Source organism: Myotis nattereri, assembly GCF_964212035.1.
Source record: "Myotis nattereri genome assembly, chromosome: 2".
Taxonomy (NCBI): Eukaryota; Metazoa; Chordata; class Mammalia; order Chiroptera; family Vespertilionidae; genus Myotis; species Myotis nattereri.
The window spans coordinates 8,511,030-8,531,514 of NC_138076.1; the positions used below are offsets into that span (position 1 = coordinate 8,511,030).

The following is a 20,485-nucleotide window of genomic DNA, read 5'->3' on the forward strand; positions in this document are numbered from 1 at the left end:
GAATATAAAAGAGCCAGAACTTAGGGGATTCAAAACATACTTTTCCTTTCTACTTCTTCCTGGCAGAAGATTCTCAAAGGACTCCGAGGTACAGGAAACTGAAGAACCACGTCTGAGCAGACTGCGCTGCACGTGGGCCTGTTTTAGACCCAGGATTTCAAGGCTGGGGGAATCTTTCGAAAGGAGAAATGTATTTTTGCGTTTGGGAGAAGTAGGTAAAAATTATGTGGACAGAGGATGGACTGAAGAGGTGGTTTTAAAACATGTCCATAAGGTATTTGACATTCTTGAGAGAGAGGGTCTATGCTCTTCCTCTCAAATTTGGGAAGGTCCATTACCATTTACATCAATAGAATATGGAAGAATGAAGCTATGTGTCTTCTGAGGCTAGGTCATAAAAGGCGATGAGGTTTCCATCTTGTTTCCCGGAACACTGAACTTGGAGATCTGAGCCACCATGTGAGAAGTCCAACCACCCTGACGCTGCCATCTGTGAGGAAGCCAGGCAACACAGAGGCACACGTGGGCCCGCTGCTCAGCAGTCCTGTTCACGTCATCCCAAATCCACACCTAATGTGAGTGAAGAGCTCTCAGATGATTCTAGTCCCCTGCCTTTAAGTCTCTAAGCACTGGGGTAATTCATTATATAGGAACAGCCACTGATATGCCACCACTTAAAAAAAAATGTATGATAGACAAAATACCTGTGGACCAAGTACAGTCCACAAGCAGGCAGTTTACTTTTTTTTTTTGGGGGGGGGGGGAGGAGGGGTGTCTAATTGCTCTATTAATCTTTCATAATGATTAGGGTTTTGTCAATTTCATCATTGGGTTCTGTTTTGCTTTTATCACACATTGCATATTAATGGCTCTTAAATCTTTTTGGTGTATTTGGTCAGTGTATTAATGTCAAACACTCTTTGTCCCTTTTAGTGCTAAATTCCACTATACACATGTGACAGAAGAGTATAAAAAGCAAATCATGTCAGTATTATTAGTGAAGAGAGTTTTGTCCTTGCCACTCTAAATTCACCAAGCTTCACTTTTAACTCTGCTTCAAGTATTATGTTCTTCAACTGTGAGTCTGGTGCTTCTCTTGATTTTAGATTTTCTCAAATGTTTGGTAACACTTGGTAGTGTGTTGAGGACATCTGAGACTTCCTCTTCACCTACTAGAATCCTGTTCACTGCAGCCTGCCAGTAAAGGGACAAAACATGTTCCCAGGGAGGATGTGCTAGTAGCTAATCGCAGTACAGAACCACCCACAGTTTTGCTTTCTTCGGTTTCAGTTATCTGTGGAAAACTGTGGCTCAAAAATATTAAATGGAAAATTCTAGAAATAAACTATTCGTAAGTTTTATATTGTGTGCCATTCTGAGTAGCACAATGACACCTCATGCTGTCCCACCTGGGATGTGAACCACCCCTTTGTCCAGCATATCCATGCTGTATCCACCACCCACCCTTAGTCACTTATTAGCTGTCTGGGTTATCAGATCAACTGTGGCAGTGGTGTCGTGCTTGTGTTCAAGTAACCCTTATTTTACTTAATAACGACCCTCAAGCCATTCACATTACTTTTTATCAATGTATATGTTCTATTTTATTATTGTTGTTGTTAATCTAATACTATGCCTAATTTATATATTAACTTTATCACAGGTATGTACATATAGGGAAATAACACAGAATATATAGGGTTCAGTACAATCCCATTTCAGGCATCCATATGGTGTCTTGGAATGTATTCCCTGAGGATGAGAGGGGACTACTGTATGGGCATCCTCTTCCTTATCGAGTACAACAGGGTCAGTATCTTCCTCTTAAATAAGGCAGTTTGCTTCATTCCCTCCTATGTTGTTATCAGTTTAGCAGTAAGTTTAACCAGTTTCTTTATTCAATGCTTCCTTAATCCCATTTCTTTCTCTTATAATAATTTTTTCTTCCCAGGATACATATCTATTTCATACAGAATCTATGCAGTAAAATTTGTGGAGCATTTCTAAATTGTCTCTATTTTGCCCTACAGATTCTTCCTAAACTGACCTAATTTTACCTATACCAAGAATTTGAAACATACCTTCTAATCTAGTCATGCCAACTTCTTCACTGTTCTTTAAATATGTGAGATTCATAACCCAATGCCTAAACTTCTACATACTCTACTCCTCTATCTTTTAATGCTCTTTCTGCCTATTCAGGGATTTACAGCTCAAGGTCAAAGAACTAATTCCAACCATACCCTTTTTGGCTATGTACCTAGCAAAGGCAGGCTTTGGGCAGGGGTAGGAAGTCTCCCAAATCAGCCACCCAATTGACTTAAGAGGCTAAATATTCAGAAATTCTAATAAATTCTTTCAAGGTTTACTTTCATGTTAGATGTCTAATAATGTTAGTCTACACTGAACATATATATATGTTCATATGTGTATATATATATATATATGCTTGTGTTTGTTCCATTTTTTGTTAATTCTCACCCAAGGATATTTTTCCATTGATTTTTAGAAAGTGTAAGGGAGGGGAAGAGACAGAGAGAAACATCGATGTGATCAATTGGTTGCCACCCACACACGCCCCAACCAGGGCCAGGGATTGAGCCTGCAACCGAGGTATGTGCCCTTAATTGGAATCAAAGCCTCAACCCTTCAGTTGCAGGCCGACGTTAGGGCCGACACTCTATCCACTGAGCCAAATCATCTAGGGCTTCCCTTCTAATATTTTTCACAGAACCCCAGAAATCTCAATTTAGAATAGGCTTTAGCAACCTATATCAACACCTCATCTTACAAATGAAAAGACTGGGGCACAGAATAGTTACTGCTGGTCTAGGGTCAAGTAAATGACACTCAGAAGCCTAAAATTTTTATTCCACTTCCAGAATTTTCTTCACCTCACTACATAAGTGCCCAAATTCAACACTGTTTCATATTTCATGGCCTATAATTGGGACACCTGATTTTATATTCTTTTATTAACCTTTGTTTCACATGCTTATTATTTCATAGTTCAAATTTATGAACTTATTAAACTTGTTAACACAAGTTATTTTAAACCAATAAATAACATTAACACTGTTAACTAGAGGCATCCCTCACTATCTAAACTCTCACCCAATGTTTGCTCTAACGGCTTGCAAAATTTTTTACTCAAAATTCACTATCTGAATCAACAAACAGTTTTAAGTGAAAATGTTTAAATTGAGATGTAGAGTATGCTGTGTTCCTACCTAGCTGTTCTGGCAGGATCACATCTCATGCTCATAATTATTAAATGTGTTAAGCATTATCACTATCGTCTTCCTTACATTAAGTGAATTTATCTTCCAAGGAAGTGGAAAAGGCTGTGAAGAAATCAGGTAAGAACAAATAGGCCTAGAAAAACCTATATAGTAGTAGTTGAAAGTGATAAAGTGTACTGAGAAATCAATGCAGAAAAGGCATAACCATGTACATATCTCCATCTTGCATGCTTGCAGTTTAGTTATATGTGGGAAAATAAAAACTTATTTTTGTGGACAAATGGAATATTAATAAAGTTATGATAATATCAATTATCACAAAAACATACCTACTAGAAAAGTCAATGCAAACTCATAGCATTTAATACTTAAGCTCAATATACCTTTAAGTTTAATGATTAAATTCAATATGTAGTTTTGAAAAAGAAAAATTACCTTTCAAGAGTTGATTCAGGTCCATTGTGTCATGTATGGCTTTTTGTTTATGTCTACGGTCTAAATTGGAATCTAACACTGAAGACTTCGAGGTGAGATCTACTCCATGTTTTTCTTTCCCTTTTTTGGCGGATTTCAAATTATTTTTAAAATCCTCAACATTTCCATACACTTCTTGACTCACATTTTCTTGTCTTTTAACTTTTACTTTTTGATGGTTTGATGTGCCCAGTTCAAAAGACTGAACAGGGCTGATGTCTGGGGTCGATAAAGGAGTGACATCTGTCACAGTATCTTCAGATTCCTCAGTGTAGTCACCGACTTTTGATTTAGTTCTTGTAGGCTGTGTTCCTGCTGATTTTATTCCTGGTTTGTATTTCTGTTTTGGTGACAAGTGGGTTACACCAGAGAGATGTTTCTTCAGTGATGGAGATGATTCAGGTGTACAGTTATCAGACTCTGCAGTTGAACAATCTGCACCTGAACTTGAAGATGAGGAGGACAAAGAGGAAGAGGAACTACTTCTGGAATACTTTTTACTTATGCCTTTTTTGATATTACTAGACGGTTTAGCTGACTTGGACCTGACATAATGTTTTTTCCCATCATCACTGCTTTCCTCTCCATCTGTATAATAATCATTTTCACCTTCTTTTACCATTTTGGGAATTCTATCTGGAATGGTCAAGTGTATTTTATGTCCTGTTGTAGCATTACACAGTTTTTCTGATCTTGAAGAAGTTGTCAATGATAAAGAATTTCTGGTTTGTGCATTATCATTTTCTATAGGGTGTTCTTCTGAAGGAATTTTCTCTTTTCTTTCATTTCCTTTCTCAGCAAGATCATTTTCTTTTCTCTGCATTCCAAATTTCGAGTTTACATTTACTGCATCATTGTCTATTCTCTCTTTAGGGCAATCATTTTGCTTGCCAAAAACTGAGTTACTTTCACTTTTCTTTGCTTCTTCAAAGTCACTGTCAAAGAAAGAATGGTCCACTTCATCTTCTGATATATCTCTGAAACGATCCATAATGGCAAATATATATCTGAAAAGAAGAAAAATGTAACCATCAGACTAAAGAGCAATTTTGAAATACTTTTTATTTTTACTTAGTAATTTATAGTTTTTCCAAACTGAGAAGTTTGGGTAACATATCAAGAGAAACATGACCCCAAAAACATACCAAAAAATAACCCAGTGAAATTATAATGGGGCTATAGGAATAGTTCCAAGTTGTGCCAATGATCTGAAAAATAGGTCTATTTTTTTGTAAGATAATTCACCCTGTATTACAAAAAGTCAAGGGCGGAAATCAAAGAGTGTGGTTGTTTTTTCCTTTCTCACTTTGTTACATGGTTAAGAATACCTTTGAAATTAAAAATTATTTTGTAAGTTTCTTCAATTTTAAAAGCAAATGGTTTCATAGCACACCCCTGAACTGCTTCAATGAAGCAGTTGGTTCTGAGTGCTATGGTGAAGAGTCTAAAATGTGAATCATGATTAAGGGTTTATAGAACAACAGGCCCATATCTAGCAAAAGTAATGACAAAGAATGTATTCAGATACTTAGGACTGATATAGAAAAAGATTTTAGAGCTGTTACTTGTAGCTCGAGGTAGAACTTGCATCAACAGATGGAGTGCATGAGAAAGCTGTTCTGAGTTTAACGTTAGGACTGCTCAAAAATGGACTGGGCTGCTTTCTAAGATTAGGAGCAAGGAGTGACTAGTGGGATGCTGTAGGGAATTCATGCAGTAGGAGCATATGCTGTTTCCCGAACCTATGATTATATGAACCGGGTCTAAATCCCAAAGTCAAATGATTAAACACTACTTTGAAATCCCTGTTTTTCATAGCTAACAATTCCCTGCCTTTCTGTCTCCTTACCAGACTGGGAACTCCTGATAGCTAGCTCATCTTTATATACCGAGTGCCTAAAGTAGTATCTGACAAATATGATTCAAAGACTGTTCAACCAATGAAGGAGTTTGGAGTCAGGAAATGTAAGATTGTGCAGTGGGCCTTAGCTGGTTTGGCTCAGTGGATAGAGCGTCCGCCTGTGGACTGAAGGGTTTGATTCCCATCAAGAGCACAAGCCCAGGTTGCGGCTTGATCTCCAGTAGGGGGCGTGCAAGAGGCAGCCAGTCAAGGATTCTCTCTCATCATTGATGTTTCTCTCTCTCTACCTCTCCTTTACTCTCTGAAATCAATAAAAATATATTTTAAAAAGAGATTGTGCAAGGGTTCTGCTCTTTGATGTGTTAGCAGAAGTTACCTCTTTTGTTTCCCACAATCCTCTCTTTCCCTCCACTCCTCCCCTAACCATACACCCCCACCATACTCCCTCCGCCCCTTATCTTCACTGACATGGTTCATGCAGGCCCCAGTAGTTTTAAGCATCTGCTTCCCTAAGTGGTCACAGTTCATGCCAGCAGGTGCATAGCCCAGCGCCTGGGAAACGTCACGATTAAATTTGGGTTGAAAATATCCAACAATACCGTTATCTTAAGGATTTGAGCGCTCAGGATTTAGCTTAATTTACGGAAAAGTTATCCAACAATCCCATCCACTGAGCAATCCTTTAGATAATATTTACTTCAAAACGAGGTTTCAACTTATATTAGAAAATAATAAAAATACGGCGTGGACTTAAAATTAGCAACGGTGCTCTTGACAACACTCTGGGAAAGGGTAAAAACGAAACGATCGGTCACCAGACCTTCATCCCCCCTGCGCGGTGCTCCATATTAACAGGTGACACTCACCAGGGGCACAGCCCCTCCGGTCTACAGTGAGATACTAAAGCTTTCAAGGGTTATCAGATCCTGGCATTTTTCAAACTGTCATTTTGTTACTGTGACATTAGGTTTCTGTAGTCAGATATGCAATATGGCCCAAAGGTAACCGATTGGATACACGACAATTCTAGGCCCAAAGAAAACAAGCAAACACCCGTGATCAGGAACCCGGGCTCCGTTCAGCACTCCCGCCCGACCCCGCGAGGTGCCCGAAGGTAACGGACAGCCTCACGCCTCAAGGTCCAGGTTCAAGTCCGCGGAGGTGGGCGCTGGTGACCTGAGCCCGGCTCCAGGGCTGACCCCGACTCCCACGCCACCCCGAACGCGACATGCGGACAGGCCGTGCCCACCGCGGCGGAGGCTGCAGGCGGCCCCAAGACGCGCGGCGCGGCCGCCGACGCTGTGGTGACGCCCGCCGCCCGAGGGGCTTAGCCGGGCGCCTCCTCCCCTCCCGGACGCTTCCTTACACCGACCCCGAGTGCTCGCCGCTGCCCCGGCTCCCGAGGGGAAACGGAGCCGCAACGGAGAGGAGGCTGACGGGCGCGGGAAGAAGGGGTCGCTCGCGTGCCGCTCACCTGAGCGCCGTGGCCGGAGGCAGACTCCCGCGCCGCCCCTGACGTTCCGAGCTCGTGCGCACGCGCCGGCGCGCTCGGCTTCCGGGGGCGGGGCGAGCGGGAAAGGGGCGGAGCCTCCAGTGCCGCGGGTCGGGGAGGGGCGGGGCGGAGCGGCGGGCATTACAGACCGCGGAGGCCGGGCGGCCTAGAGCGGCTCCGCGGCCCCGCCCGCCGCCCTCGAATGGGAAGGAACACGTGGCGGAAGTCCTCGTCCCCCGCAGCGTCGTCCGCATCCAACCGCTGCTGCCCCCGCTGTGAACGGCAACGCTGGTGAGCCCAGTTGTGGTGGCTAATTTAATAGGAAAAGCTGCTTTCCTTTTTTGCAATTCCTAATCAAAACAGCAACAGTAATCATAACAATGGGGCGGCTGTGTCTTTGTTTATATCAGCGAGTTGCCGCCCGACCACGAATTCTCTGTGCAGGGGCTGGTAACACATTAGAAACCCCTCTTACTGGTGAACAAGGTGGGCAGTTCAATCTGAGAGCAAAGCGATCTCGGTAGAATTCATTGAACGCCATTATTTTTCCATTTTGAATTCACAGGCACATAGTAGGTGTGGTAGAATAATGGCCCCAGAGCTGTCCACCTCCTAATCCGCAGAACCTGCGGATATGCTGCTTTACATGGTGAAAGGGGCTTTGCTATGTGATTGAGGGTGTGGGGATGGGAAATGATTACCCAAGTGGCCGCAACAGGATCACTAGGGTCTTTAGAAGAAAGTAATCCAGGTCAGCAATAGGAGACCTGGCCGTGGGAGCAAGAGGCAAGTACAGCATGGTGACTGTAGTAACATGGCATACAAATACGTTGTGTATTTGAAAGTTGCTAATAGAGTAGATCTCAAAAGTTCTCATCACAAGGAGGGAAATTTCTGATTACGTGAGGTGGTGGATTTTAACTAGATTTTTATTATGGTGATCATTTTGTAATAGACACATATATGTATCATTATGTTGTACACCCTAAGCTTATATAATGTTATATGTCAATTACATCTCAAAACTGGAACAAATTAGAACAATTTGCGGCTGTATCAACTAAGTTTATGTAATATTCTAAGTGCTTTGCTGTCATTTTAATAGTCTTCACAGCATCTTCACCAGGAGTAATTCCATCTCAAAAACCACTTTCTTTTATCATGAGACTAAAGGCCCAGTGCAGGAAATTCATGCACTGGGAGAAGCGGGGGATCCCCTCAGCCCCGCCTGCACCCGCTTGCAGTCTGAAACCCCTCAGGCAGACATCCCTCTCGCAGTCCAGGGCTCTCCCAGTCTGGGACCCCTCGCTCTTTATCACTTGCCTGCAGCGGAGGTGGGAGAGGCTCCCGCCACGGCCACTGCTGCTGCGCTTGCCAGCCATGAGCCTGGCTTCTGGCTGAGCAGCACTCCCCCTGTGGAAGTGCCCTAACCACCAGGGGGCAAGTCCTGCATTGAGCGCCTGCCCCCTGGTGGTCAGTGTGCATCATAGCAACTGGTCATTCCACTGTTTGGTCAATTTGCATATTAGGGTTTTATTATATAGGATTGTAGCAATTCATTCACTGCAATTCAGACTCCACTGCTAATTCTACTTCCACCACATCTGTAGTTACTGCCTCCACTGAAGTCTTGAACCCCTCAAAGTCATCCATGCAGGTTGGATTCCACTTCCTCCAAACTCCTGTTAATGATATTTTGACCTCTTCCCAAGAATCACAAGTCTTCTTAATGGCATCTAGAATGGTGAATCCTTTCCAGAAGGTGTTTTATTTACTCTGCCCAGATCCATCAGAGGCATCACTATGGCAGCTAAAGCCTTACAAAATATATTTCTTAAATAGTAGGACTTGAAAGTCGAAATTACTCCTTGATCCATGGGCCGCAGAATGGATGTTGTTCTAGCAGGCATGAAAACAACTTTAATCTTATACATCTCCATCAGTTAACTCTTGGGTGAGTAACCAGGTGCATTGTCAATGAGCAGTATTATTTTGAAAGGAACCTTTATTTTTATCTGAACAGTCTCAACAATAGGCTTAAAATAGTCAGTAAATCATGTTGTAAACAGATGTGCTGCTCATCCCGGCTTTGTTCCATTTATAGAGCACAGGCAGAGTAGATGAAGCATGATTCTTAATAGCCCTAGGATTGTTGGAGTGGTACATGAGCATTGGCTTCAACTTAGTCACCAGCTGCATTAGCCCCTAACAAGAGAGTCAGTCTGTCCTTTGAAGCCAGGAATTGCATCCTCTCTAGCTCTAAACGTCCTAGATGGCGTCTTTTTCCACCAGAAGGCTATTTGGTCTACATTGAAATCTGTTGTTTAACATAGCCACCTTCATTTGTTATCTAGATCTTCTGGGTAATGTGCTACAGCTTGCTGCTTCCCCTTGCATTTTTATGTTACGGAGACATAAACCCCACGAACCAACCTCTGCTAGCTTTAAGCTTTTCTTCTGTGGCTTCATCACCCTTCTCAGCCTTCAGAGATTTGAAGACAGTTGGGGCCTGGCCATGGATTGGGCTTTGGCATAAGGAAATGTTGGGGCTGGCTTGATTTGTCTAGAGCACTGAAACTTTCTCCGTATCAGCAATAAGGCTGTTTTGCTTTCTTACCATTCATGTGTTCACTGGAGTAACTACTTTTAATTTCCGTCAAGGACTTTCCCTTTGCATTCACAACTTGGTTAACTTGGCACAAGGGGCCTCGCTTTTGGCTTGTCTCAGCTTTTGCCTGCCTTCCTCACTAAACTTAATCATTTCTAGCTTTTGATGTAAAGTGAGAGACATGCACCTCCTCCTTTCACTTGAACACTTAGAGGCATCAGATGATGATTAATTAGCCTAATGTAAATATTGTTATGTTGAGGGAATAGGGAATCCCAAGGGGACAGATACTGGAATGGCCAGTCGGGGGAGCAGTTGGAGCACATTTATTAAGTTCGTCATCTTTTTTAAAAATATATATATTTTATTGATTTTTTACAGAAAGGAAGGGAGAGGGAGAGAGAGTTAGAAACATCGTTGAGAGAGAAACATCGACCAGCTGCCTCCTGCACACTACACTCCCCACTGGGGATGTGCCCGCAACCAAGGTACATGCCCTTGACCAGAATTGAACCTGGGACCCTTGAGTCCACAGGCTGATGCTCTATCCACTGAGTCAAACCGGTTAGGGCTAAGTTCGTCATCTTATATGGGTGTGGTTCGTGACAGCTCCAAACATTACAATAGTAACATCAAACATCACAGAACACCATAAAAATATAGTAATAATGAAAAAGTTTGAAATATTGCAGGAATTACCAAGATATCACACATAGTGAGCAAATGCTGTTGCCAAATGGCACTGATAGACATGTTTGACACTGGATTGCCACAAATCTTCAATTTGTAAAAAATGCAATGTCTGTGAAGTACAGTAAAGCAAAGTGGAATAAAATGAGGTATGACTGTACTAATATGGAGCCTCACTTAGCATGATGATATAGAGGGTGTCCCAAAAAAATGTATACACACTTAACAGCAGATAGCTCAATTGATGTTTCTTTTCCAATTTAACCCTTGGAATTAATAATTATTCAAAGTGTGTATACATTTTGGGGGGACAACCTGTACATGTGTTCTAAAATTTTGTTCAGAGTTTCATCTTCCTCTTAGAAATGCTGCAGCACGTTTCCTTTAAGCTTTGGTCATCTATTACTTGTTTTTAAAGTACTTTATGATTTATTTTTGAAGTTTGTCACACATATTTTTGTAAACCACATTCTGCTTGAAAGTTTGAGAGAGAGAGAGAGAGAGAGAGAGAGAGAGAGAGAGAGAGAGGTTAACTGATCTGTTAGGGTCTTACAGTGAATCAGTAGAAGAAAGTAGAATATCTAGGCTCATGTTAACATCTTTATTCAGTTTTCCCCAAAGTGGTCAAGGGAGAATACTGTGGTCTTCTCTCTAATCCTAATCACTTCCAAGGTGGCCAGAGGGTTTAAGGAGAAATATACTCATGAAGGGGAAGATGTATCACATTTTGACAGATATCAGGTATTGTTTTTTTTTTTTTTTTTTATTTTTTATTATTAGTTAAGGTATTACAAATGTGTCCTCATCCCCCCCAGATATCAGGTATTGTTTACCTATTTACACTGCCTATTATTTTAAATGTCATTTTTCCCCATTTAATTTGTCCTCATAATGTCCCAATGAGTTAAGGCAGATGTCATTCCCATCTTAAGAGAATGATGAAGATAGCCTATGGAACATTCAATTATTGCCTATCAAAATGTGCTATCTTTAAGGAATACAAATAAGGCTTCTCTACTCAGTTTGCTTTTTAAGCCTTAGACCTGGAAGGACTCAACACCAACTTCTAGGAAGGACACCAGGATTCTCATTTAATGCCTGACCTCTGGCCTCATCTCCCTCCATACCTCCTGACCCTAGTCAGTCCCCGGTACTCCTTATCTTACCTGACTTCTGTGTTCCTCCAACATTGCACAGGGTAGCGGCCCAGTATTATTTGTTAGGAAATGTTTGAAGTGTCAGTGCTGGCTTAGCAGCAGAACGGCATATGCTTTAAGGAAGTTTTCTGACCATGAGTGTACATTTCTCCAGATCTGCGTTATTTTGGGGAGCAATATACTGGTGTGTTGGAAAGACCGTGGTCTTAAGAGTTCCAGACCAGGACCCTTAATAAAAGTCAGGCCAGTTTCTCCTTTACTGATTCAAGTTATGATCACTTAGAACTTATCAGGAGCCTGGTTAAGATACCAGCTACCCTCACAAAGCAACAAAACTAAATACTTTAAAGTATAAAACGCAGGTCTTAAGCTCATGGATTTAAACCCTGTCTTTCCTCCTTTGTAATATGGGATGAATAAATGACATTTATAAGGAAGTGCCATGACATAGTGGTTAAATGCATAGCTCTAAAACTGACCATGATATTTATTAGCTCTGTAATGCTGAGCAAGTTATTTTACCTCCTTTGCCTCAGTGTCCTCATGGGTAGATGGTGATGACATTATCAGGGTTGTTGTGAACATAGATGAAGCATGTCTCGTGCTTAGAACAGTATCTGGCACACAGTGAGTACTCAATTAGTTACCATTATTGTCAGCTATGGATGTAAATTGGAGAATGTATATAAAGCCCTTAGCACACAGTCCTTGGCATGTAAATGATAAAAAATGTAGATATGATTGTTGGTAAAAAACAAGCTACCCATCCTTTCCTTGAAATAATTTGGATTAGTGGGTACACTTTGAGGAGAACTAGTGGGATGAATGTTGACTATTTTAGAGGAAAAAGGAATCTTTCAAAATCTGTTACACTACTTTATTTATTTAAAGGAGAACAGGAAGGTAGTAACTTCATTTGATGTCATCATCTAGGCATGGCAAAGTCACAGCTGGCATAAAGCAGTCAATATCTTCTTATCTTTAACTTACAAGGTATAAGAAGTGTCACATGAATATTAATATTTAAAACAAAGATTTAAAAAAATGACACATGTAAATATATTTTTATATAGATACTAGAGGCCCGGTGCATGAAAATTCATGCACTGGAGGGGGGTCCCTCAGCCCAGCCTGCCGCCTCTCACAGTCCGGGAGCCCTCAGGGGTGGGAAGCGACCTGGCGATCAGGGGAAGGCGATGCCCCATCACACCTCTGCTGCTGCCACTGCTGGCAGCGCAAGCCTTGGCCGGCCCTGGTTACCTGTGCCTCAGGCTGGTCCCTGGGCGGCTAGGGGGCTGAGGGGACTGGGCACCACCATCTTTGAGGGTGGGGCAGTCAATTAGCATATTCCCTCCTTACTAGATAGGATATAAAATAATGCATTTATATGCTGTTTTGTTGGAGCTGTTAGTGATTATTTTTAGCCTCTATGAATCTGTGCCATTACAGGGAAATTTATTATGAAGACATGAATACAAGGGTGGGCTGTGTATATCTATGGACACCAGTATTTATTTTTTTAAATAATAACCTCTTGGACAATACTTTGTTTTCAAAGAATAAGTATCCACTAAATATTTTCGTTTACACAACAATGTTGTATATTTTTCTCTGTTGCTACGACACAGATGGTTCCTTAGAGAAACACAGTAGGATAGTCACAGTATTTAAAAATATTTTTAATGCTTATTTTCCTTAACTGTGCTTACTGGGAAGTAGGCTATAACTCAATTTATTGGAAAACAATAGTGCCTTTAAACTTGAAATTCTTTGTGACTGATAGAAGCAGAGAGTTGTGAGCTTCTGCTTATAAGTGTTTCCCATAACCTTTATTTCTCTCTGCTTCCCTCATCTTTTTCCCTCTCCTGTCCTTTTCTATTCTGGATTTGTTCTCTACACTCTACCGCCCCCGCCCTTTAATAATCATTAATCTTTTTAGAATTCCTTATTTATTCCTTAAAGGCACACCTGCCACTTTATTGGTGTTAATAGTCATTACTTGTATTTCTCTAGCATAGTGGTGTCTTCTCAGCCAGCCTGATCTGTGCATTAGCGCTGGGGCCGTGGTAGAAAGTATGTGCTCTAAAAATCATCTGGACCAAGTTCACTTGCGTGGGCAGTGGCATTTATATTGAGTCGCTGGCAACAAAAATGTAGGGAGGGACTTGGAGTCAAAGCGATGAGGGAAGCTGCTACCCGCCTGGCGCCAGGCTCACTTCTTTGGGCCTTTGCACAACTAGGAATTGCGGGCTTCCTTTACTCCACGTTTGTCTGACTCCTTCCCTGAGGCGGCCGATGGGAAAGTGGGGGGGCCGGGGGGGGGGGTTTGTTAGGGTAACCGTGTTAAAGGAGAGGATCAAGAATGGTTGCCTATTTAACCTAAGTAGCAGGTGAAAACGAGGCGGACATTTAGGGGGCTGTGAGCATGCGAGGAGGTTACTTGCCAGGGATGAACGGAGAGCGAGGATTAAGGCGTCACCTGAGCTCCAGAATGACCAGTGCCTCTGGCACCTGCAGCAAAAATGTCCATCCCCAGACGGGGGGGGGGGGGGCGGGGAAAGGGGGGGCCAGGACCCGGCGGCTTTCGAAGCCTTGGTCGCGCCCCCTCCCCGGCGAGGCGGGGGCGGGCCAGACCCCTCCCCGTGCCTGGAAGGCGGGCACCTCGCGGCTGTCACTCAGCGGGCCCTCCGCCCCCCGCCCTCCGCCGACTGGCACTCCCGGGCCGCCCCCGCCCCGCCCCGCCCCGCCTCGGGCTGCGCCCGCTGAAGTCACAACACCGCCGGCTACCTGGGCGCGCCCGGGGGCACTGCGGACCGGCGCCAGGGGCGGCGCGGAGGGCCCGGAGGAGCTCGGCGGCGTCCGCGGGAGCCGCGCCCTCGGAGGGCGGCCGGCGAGGGTATGAGCGCCGCCCGCCTCTGCCTCCGGAGCTGCGGCGGCGGCCGGGGCAGGAGCGGCCGCGCAGAGGCCACGGGCCGGGGCCGCGCCGGGGGACCGCGGGGCGGGAGATGAGCCTGTCCCCCGCGGCCCAGGCGGCAGCATGCACCCCGAGGCCACCGACAGCAGCGGCGCCGGCCCCGGCCCCAGCCCCGCGGCGGCCGTGGGCGCTCCGGGCGAGCGGCGGCCGGAGCCCCGGGAGGACGCGGCGGCCCCGAGGGGCTCCGGCGGCGGGAGCTGGCGGGTGGCGGTGGCCGTGGCCGTCCTCGCCGCCGCGTCCCTCTCCTACCTGGGGCCCGGGGCGGCCGGAGGCGCGGGGCCGGGCGTCGTCCTGCTCCGGCTCAGCCTGTACCTGATCGGCGCCGCGGCCGCCTTCCTGCTGGGGACCCTGCTCTCCCTCGTCTGCTGGAGCCGGCGAGCCCCGTCGCCCGACTTCGCCGCCGCCTGGAGACGGCTGGCCGCCCGCCGCCGGCCGGGGGTGAGTAGCGGCCTCCCCCGCCCCGCGCGCCCGCCCCGGCCCGGCCCTCCCGCTTCCGGTGCCCGCCGCCCGCTCCCGGAGCCGCGGGGGTCGCGGCGGGCCCGTCCACCCCGGCCCGGCGGTCGGAAGCGAGCGGCCCCTCGGCCCCCGGGGCGGGCTCGGGCTCAGGCCGCCGAGACGCACGGTATCCCGAGCCGGAGCCGGTCCGATGCTGCTCTGCGACCGGGGGTGGAGGTCGCCGAGCGGCTCCCGCACGCAGGCTGCGCCCAGCGCGCGTTCTCGGCGCCTCTGCTGCCGGTTCTCCGCGGAGGGCACTTCGGGACCTTCTTCCGGAGACGCTCGCCCGGCCTCTCGCACCCAAGCCCGGGGCGCCTCGCACCGCGACCTCCTGCGCCCACCGTGCTGAGAAGTCACGCAGCGTTGGGAAGGGGGTGCCCGGACCCCGTCGTGTGCCACGAGGGGAGGCTGTGGTCCGAGAGGCAGGGCGCGTAGGGCGGTGCGTAGGGAAGATGGGAAAGAACATGTTTCAATGAGCTTTTCTCTTCCTGCGCGCCAAACCCCTGCTTTCCCTGCCTCGCGGCTTCCGGCTCGCACCCCGACCTGAAAGGGCTTCTCCCCAGCGGGACGCTCACAGCCCCTGGACGGGTTGTCCGAGCACGTGGGGCAGCGGCCCGGCTCCAGGAGGATATTTGTTGGAGGGACCGCTACCCCCGGGCTTGGTATTTGCTTGTGGTTTGACCTGCTCGCTCCTCTAAAAATCACAACAGCTCTTCCCCGGAACGGCCCTTCCTGGGCCCCAGCGCAGAGATCCGGGTGGCAGGGGAGGCGGCAGGCGGGCTCACGCTGTCATTGATCAGTCATTCAGTATGCTAAGGGCGAGGAACTTCTGCAGGAGTCTAAAAGACTAGTAATAGCAGTTTTTCTTAAAAACCTTCATGTAGCTGTGTCCTCCTCCCCCCCCCCCCCCAGGCTCCTTTAGCAAGAGTTGGTGAGCAGGTGTATTTTTTCTCTTTCTTTTCTCCACACTGATTAAAAAAAATAAGGACCCCAAGATTTTACTAGTTGGTTTGTTGATCACTGACAAATGACACCGCGATTCTTGAGCGTATTGTAAGAAGTTATTATTCAGTATGCTTTTATTGAGCATTTTGTACAAGCCAGGTGTTACTCTGGTAGCTGGGGTTGAGTCAACAAGACACAGGAATGCCCAGCTCTCTAGAGACTGTATTCTTACGGGGGACCAGACAATAAGCAAACACGGGAGATACTTTTGGGTAGTGATAAATGCTGTGGAAAAGGGGTTGAGAATTAAGTGGTTCAGAGTGCTCAGTAAGCGGCGACAGAAAGTTTTGAAGGTGGGGTCAGGGTCAAAGTCTTAGTACTGCAGTCTGCCTCTGGGGACCTGGAAGCCTCATGCTGTGGGTTACCACCCCGTCACCGGGCACATTCCCCCAAGCCTCCCAGCTCATCTGCAACGCTGGGCAGATAAAACTTTGGAAAATCCAGGAAGAGGGTTTAGGAGACGAATTAGAGAGAATAGCACTTTAAAGGTGACGTTAAATGAAGCAGCACATATAACCTCTCATGTGTACCACCTGGAAGTTTCAGGTAATAGAAGAGGTGAAGTATAAACTCAGGAAAATAGATCAGTCTTTCAGGACTTGGATTTTTATAATAGCCTTAAATAAGAAAACAAGTATATTAGGACATTCACTTTATAAGTTATATGCTACTTAGAATTGAAATGCATATCATTCACATACTTTTTTTATAGTACTGATGCCTTTAGTTGTGCTGTATTTCTAGTAATATGTGTTTATGGGTTTAAAAAAATGTTCGCTCCTTTATGAATGGAAGATAAGCATGTGGTGTAGTATAAAATATCTGCAGTTCTGTGGGGGTGGGAGCTGGACCACACAGGACCAAATGGTGCCTCTGAAGATACAGTGACTACTTTACTACGGAGAATTAGATTCAGCATGAAGAAGAGAACCCTCATGTATTCTCATAGGTTTGGATTAATTGTCAGCTAGACACATCAGACACTGGGGTTTATCCTTCAATCTGTCCATCTCTCTTCCCTCCGCCTTTTCTTCCTCGTTTTTTTCTTACTGACTTCCTTCTATAGAGGAAAAAAATGCAGACATGGTTAGAAGTAGCCAGCTAGAGTAGCCTAACCTAAAGGGAAAAGGTGTTTTCGTGTCTAGTAGTGTTCAGATTCTCTCCATGCTGCACAGTGTAGTTACTGGCTGAAAACTCCATGTGGTGAGGACCATGGGTAACACTTTTTGTTATCCCTTGCACCCAGTAGGAGCTTAAGAAGTGCTTGCGGATGATAATGAGGAAAGTTATGTCTGGTAGTGATCACTAACATAGGGTTTCCCCCTTCGAATTAGTCTCTTTTGGACATCTCCAATGTGTGAGGATTTTGATTTTACTTGGGTGGGTATCATTTTTTTTTAATATATATTTTTTATTTTTCAATTACAGTTTACACACAATATTGTATGTTTCGGGTGTATAACCCAGTGATTGGACATTATATAACTTACTAGACCACCGTGATAAATCTGATACCCTCCTGACACCATACATACTTACGATAATATTACTGACTGTATTAACTACTGTACTTTATGTCTCCATGACTGCTCTGTAATTACCAGTTTGTACTTCTTAATCCCTTCACCTTTTTCACTCATCCTCCCAACACCCGTCCCATCTTTCATCCAGTCCCCTAACCTTCCCCCACTCTGTCAACCACAAGTTCTCTCTCTCTGTACCTATGTCTGTTTCAATTTTGTTTATTTTGTTCTGTAGATTCCACGTATCAGTGAAATCATAGGGTGTTTGTCTTTCGCTGACTAACTTACTTAACTGAGCATAATACACTCTAGGTCCATCCATGTTGTCACAAATGGTAAGATTCATTATTTTTTTATGCCTGAGAAATATTCTAATTTATATATATTTTGAGTGGCCAGATTATTATAACCACCTGACATTTATAGGCAAATTAGCCGTATACTACATTGTATGGGATATGGAAGCCGAAGGCCTGTTCAAACACCTTTGCTGTCTGTTACCAAGATAAAACGTCTCCAATTCGCACAGGAACACAAGGATTGGACAGTCGAGCATTGGAAAAAAGTCATGTGGTCCGATGAATCACGTTTCCAGTTGCATCATGCAGATGGCAGAGTGAGAATTTGGCGGAAACAGCATGAAAGCATGCTCCCCACATGCATGAGTACAACTCTTCAATCTGGTGGGGGCAGTGTTATGGTTTGGGGCATGTTTTCCTGGCATGATTTGGGCCCTTTAATTCGTGTGGAACAACGTCTGAATAGCACAAAATACCTAAGTATCGTTGCTGATCAAGTTCATCCTATCATGTTGATGGCATATCCCAACGGAGATGGCTTCTTCCAACAAGACAATGCGCCATGCCACGGTGCTCGTATTGTGCAGGAGTGGTTTCAAGAACATGAGGGAGACCTTGCCTTGCTTAGGTGGCCCCCACAATCACCAGATCTCAATCCAATTGAGCATTTGTGGGACGAAGTTAAAAGCCATCAGGCAGCTGGTTCCACAACCATCAAATCTCACAGAACTGGACAGTGCCATTCATCAGGCATGGTGTCAGATTCCTCTCATCGCCTTTCAACATCTTGTGGCGTCAGTGCCAAGAAATATCACCGCAGTATTGAAGGCAACAGGTGGCCCAACGAAGTACTGATGGGGTGGTCATAATAATCTGGCCACTCACGTTCAAAAGCTGTTAAATCGCGTTGTTTACCCATATCTTCAGAAAAAAATCACTTCTGTCGTGGTAAACAACCTGCTTTCCTATTTATAATGGTCTGGCCCTCTAGCAACTTCAGTGTGAAATTATAGCTAATCTGCCTACAAACGTCAGGAGGGCATAACAGTATGGCCACTCAGTGTATATGCACCACAGCTTTTTTTATCCACTCATCTACTGATGGGCACCTGGGTTGCTTCCATAGCTTGGCTATTGTAAAGAATGCTGCAGTGAACATAGGGGTGCATGTATTCTTTCAAATTAGTGTTTTGGGTTTCTTCAGATAGATTCCCAGATGTGGAATCTCTGGGTCATAAGGCAGATCCATTGTTAATTTTTCTATAGTGGCTGCACCAATCTGCAGGGTGGGCATCACTATTGATTAAAGTAGTAAAAATAATTTTTCTCTCAGGTATTTTCAGGTACTAAGGAAACTTTGGTGTAAGGTCAGGAAGGTTGATGCTCAAGTCTTGACAGTTGATATCTCGGCCTCACTTTAGAAGCACTTGGAGTTGGTTCTAGGCAGCAGACTGAAGCTGTGATAATTGGGGCTGGCCTTCTCCTCATGTGCCAGTCGTTAGTCCAGCTTTGCTGAGCAGGCTGCCATAGTCTAGGGTTGCAGTTTGGCCTTGTGCCAGGCCAGTTAACTCACCTGGACCAAGAGCCTCAGATTCACTAGCCACAGTTACTTGACTCTAGGCAACAGCAAGAAAAATATGGCAAAAGTGAGTGAATAGTTTAGAAAACATTTTCATTACTGGACCAGCATGACAAAGTGTATCTTTATATAATGGAAAAAAGTCACAGGCTAGTGACATGGAAAACTGAAGTCTACTGCCATATAAAGAAAATAGTAATGAAAGACTTTTCAAAGATTAGGCAGGGAAGTTCAAGAAGTTAATCAAGTCTAATTAATGTGCACTTACTGAGTATCTGCTGTATATTTATGAATCTTATTTCATTGGATCATTTTTTGCTTAGTTAGTTGCTGAGTGCCGTGTCAAGGACATAGTAGGTAGGCTCTTAGTAGACAGATTCTGCCTGAATGAATCGATTATTGTTTGAGATGAGAACAAATTCAAGTATCCCATTGACATGTTTAGATTTGAGATTTCAATCTCAGTTTCTAGAGAATGGTCCTAGCCTTGCCTAGGTGTCACAAGAGCTTGGATAATTGCTTTCTGTAATGCCTGGCAATTTCCTGTGCCAGCCCTCTAGGGCTGAGATTGGGCCGCAAGAGAAGACTGGATGGGAAGGCAGATGTTTGTAGAGACAGTAAAAACATTCACACAGCAATCCATGGCTCCAGTTGGCTTGGGCAGGACTTACAGAATTCCTAAATGAGTTCTTTTACTAATACAAAAGTTCTTTGAGTAAAACAAAGTGAATTTAGTTACTTGAGAGAAAAAGGAAAAGCAATAGGAGTTAGGTGAACTATACCCAGCCTCTTTGTAACTTTCTTTTATTATGCTAATGTGATAAATTAATCCTCAACCCTTTGATGATGGATAATGGCAAAATGCACTTATTGCCCTCAGAATACTTGTTTGCATTTTACCTAGGGGAGTTAAGTCAGGGTGGCTAGTGGGAAAATGTTTTTTGAGGAAGATGGCAGTTTTGAGGACCCCGTGAAAGATAGGATCTTATCTAACACTTGCTGTGGTGTAGGGGTTGTTTTACTTTAAATTGATACTAGTTATAATTTTATTTTATTTTATTTATTTATCTTTTTTTTTTACTAGTT

The 20,485-nt window shown here is 44.7% G+C and overlaps 2 protein-coding genes across 3 annotated transcripts in view; one reads left to right on the forward strand and one right to left on the reverse strand.

Moving 5' to 3' along the window:
* Positions 1-14,922, reverse strand: part of CFAP97 (cilia and flagella associated protein 97) — a 31,121-nt gene extending 16,199 nt beyond the window's left edge. Inside the window, exons 1-2 of the mRNA XM_081084098.1 lie at positions 14,748-14,922; positions 3,678-4,723 (exon numbers count right to left, since the gene is read on the reverse strand). Coding sequence (XP_080940224.1) covers positions 3,678-4,707 — 1,030 coding nt within the window. The 5' untranslated portion in view covers positions 4,708-4,723; positions 14,748-14,922. The remainder of the gene's footprint in view (positions 1-3,677; positions 4,724-14,747) is intronic.
* The window catches only part of SNX25 (sorting nexin 25), a 98,417-nt gene continuing 85,119 nt past the window's right edge, over positions 7,188-20,485 (forward strand). Inside the window, exon 1 of one of the 2 annotated variants that reach the window (XM_081084096.1) lies at positions 7,188-7,360. The gene's annotated coding sequence lies outside the window, so the exon portion shown is untranslated. Of the gene's footprint in view, positions 7,361-14,754; positions 14,937-20,485 lie in introns of those variants that run through there. The other variant, XM_081084095.1, reaches the window with a different exon arrangement.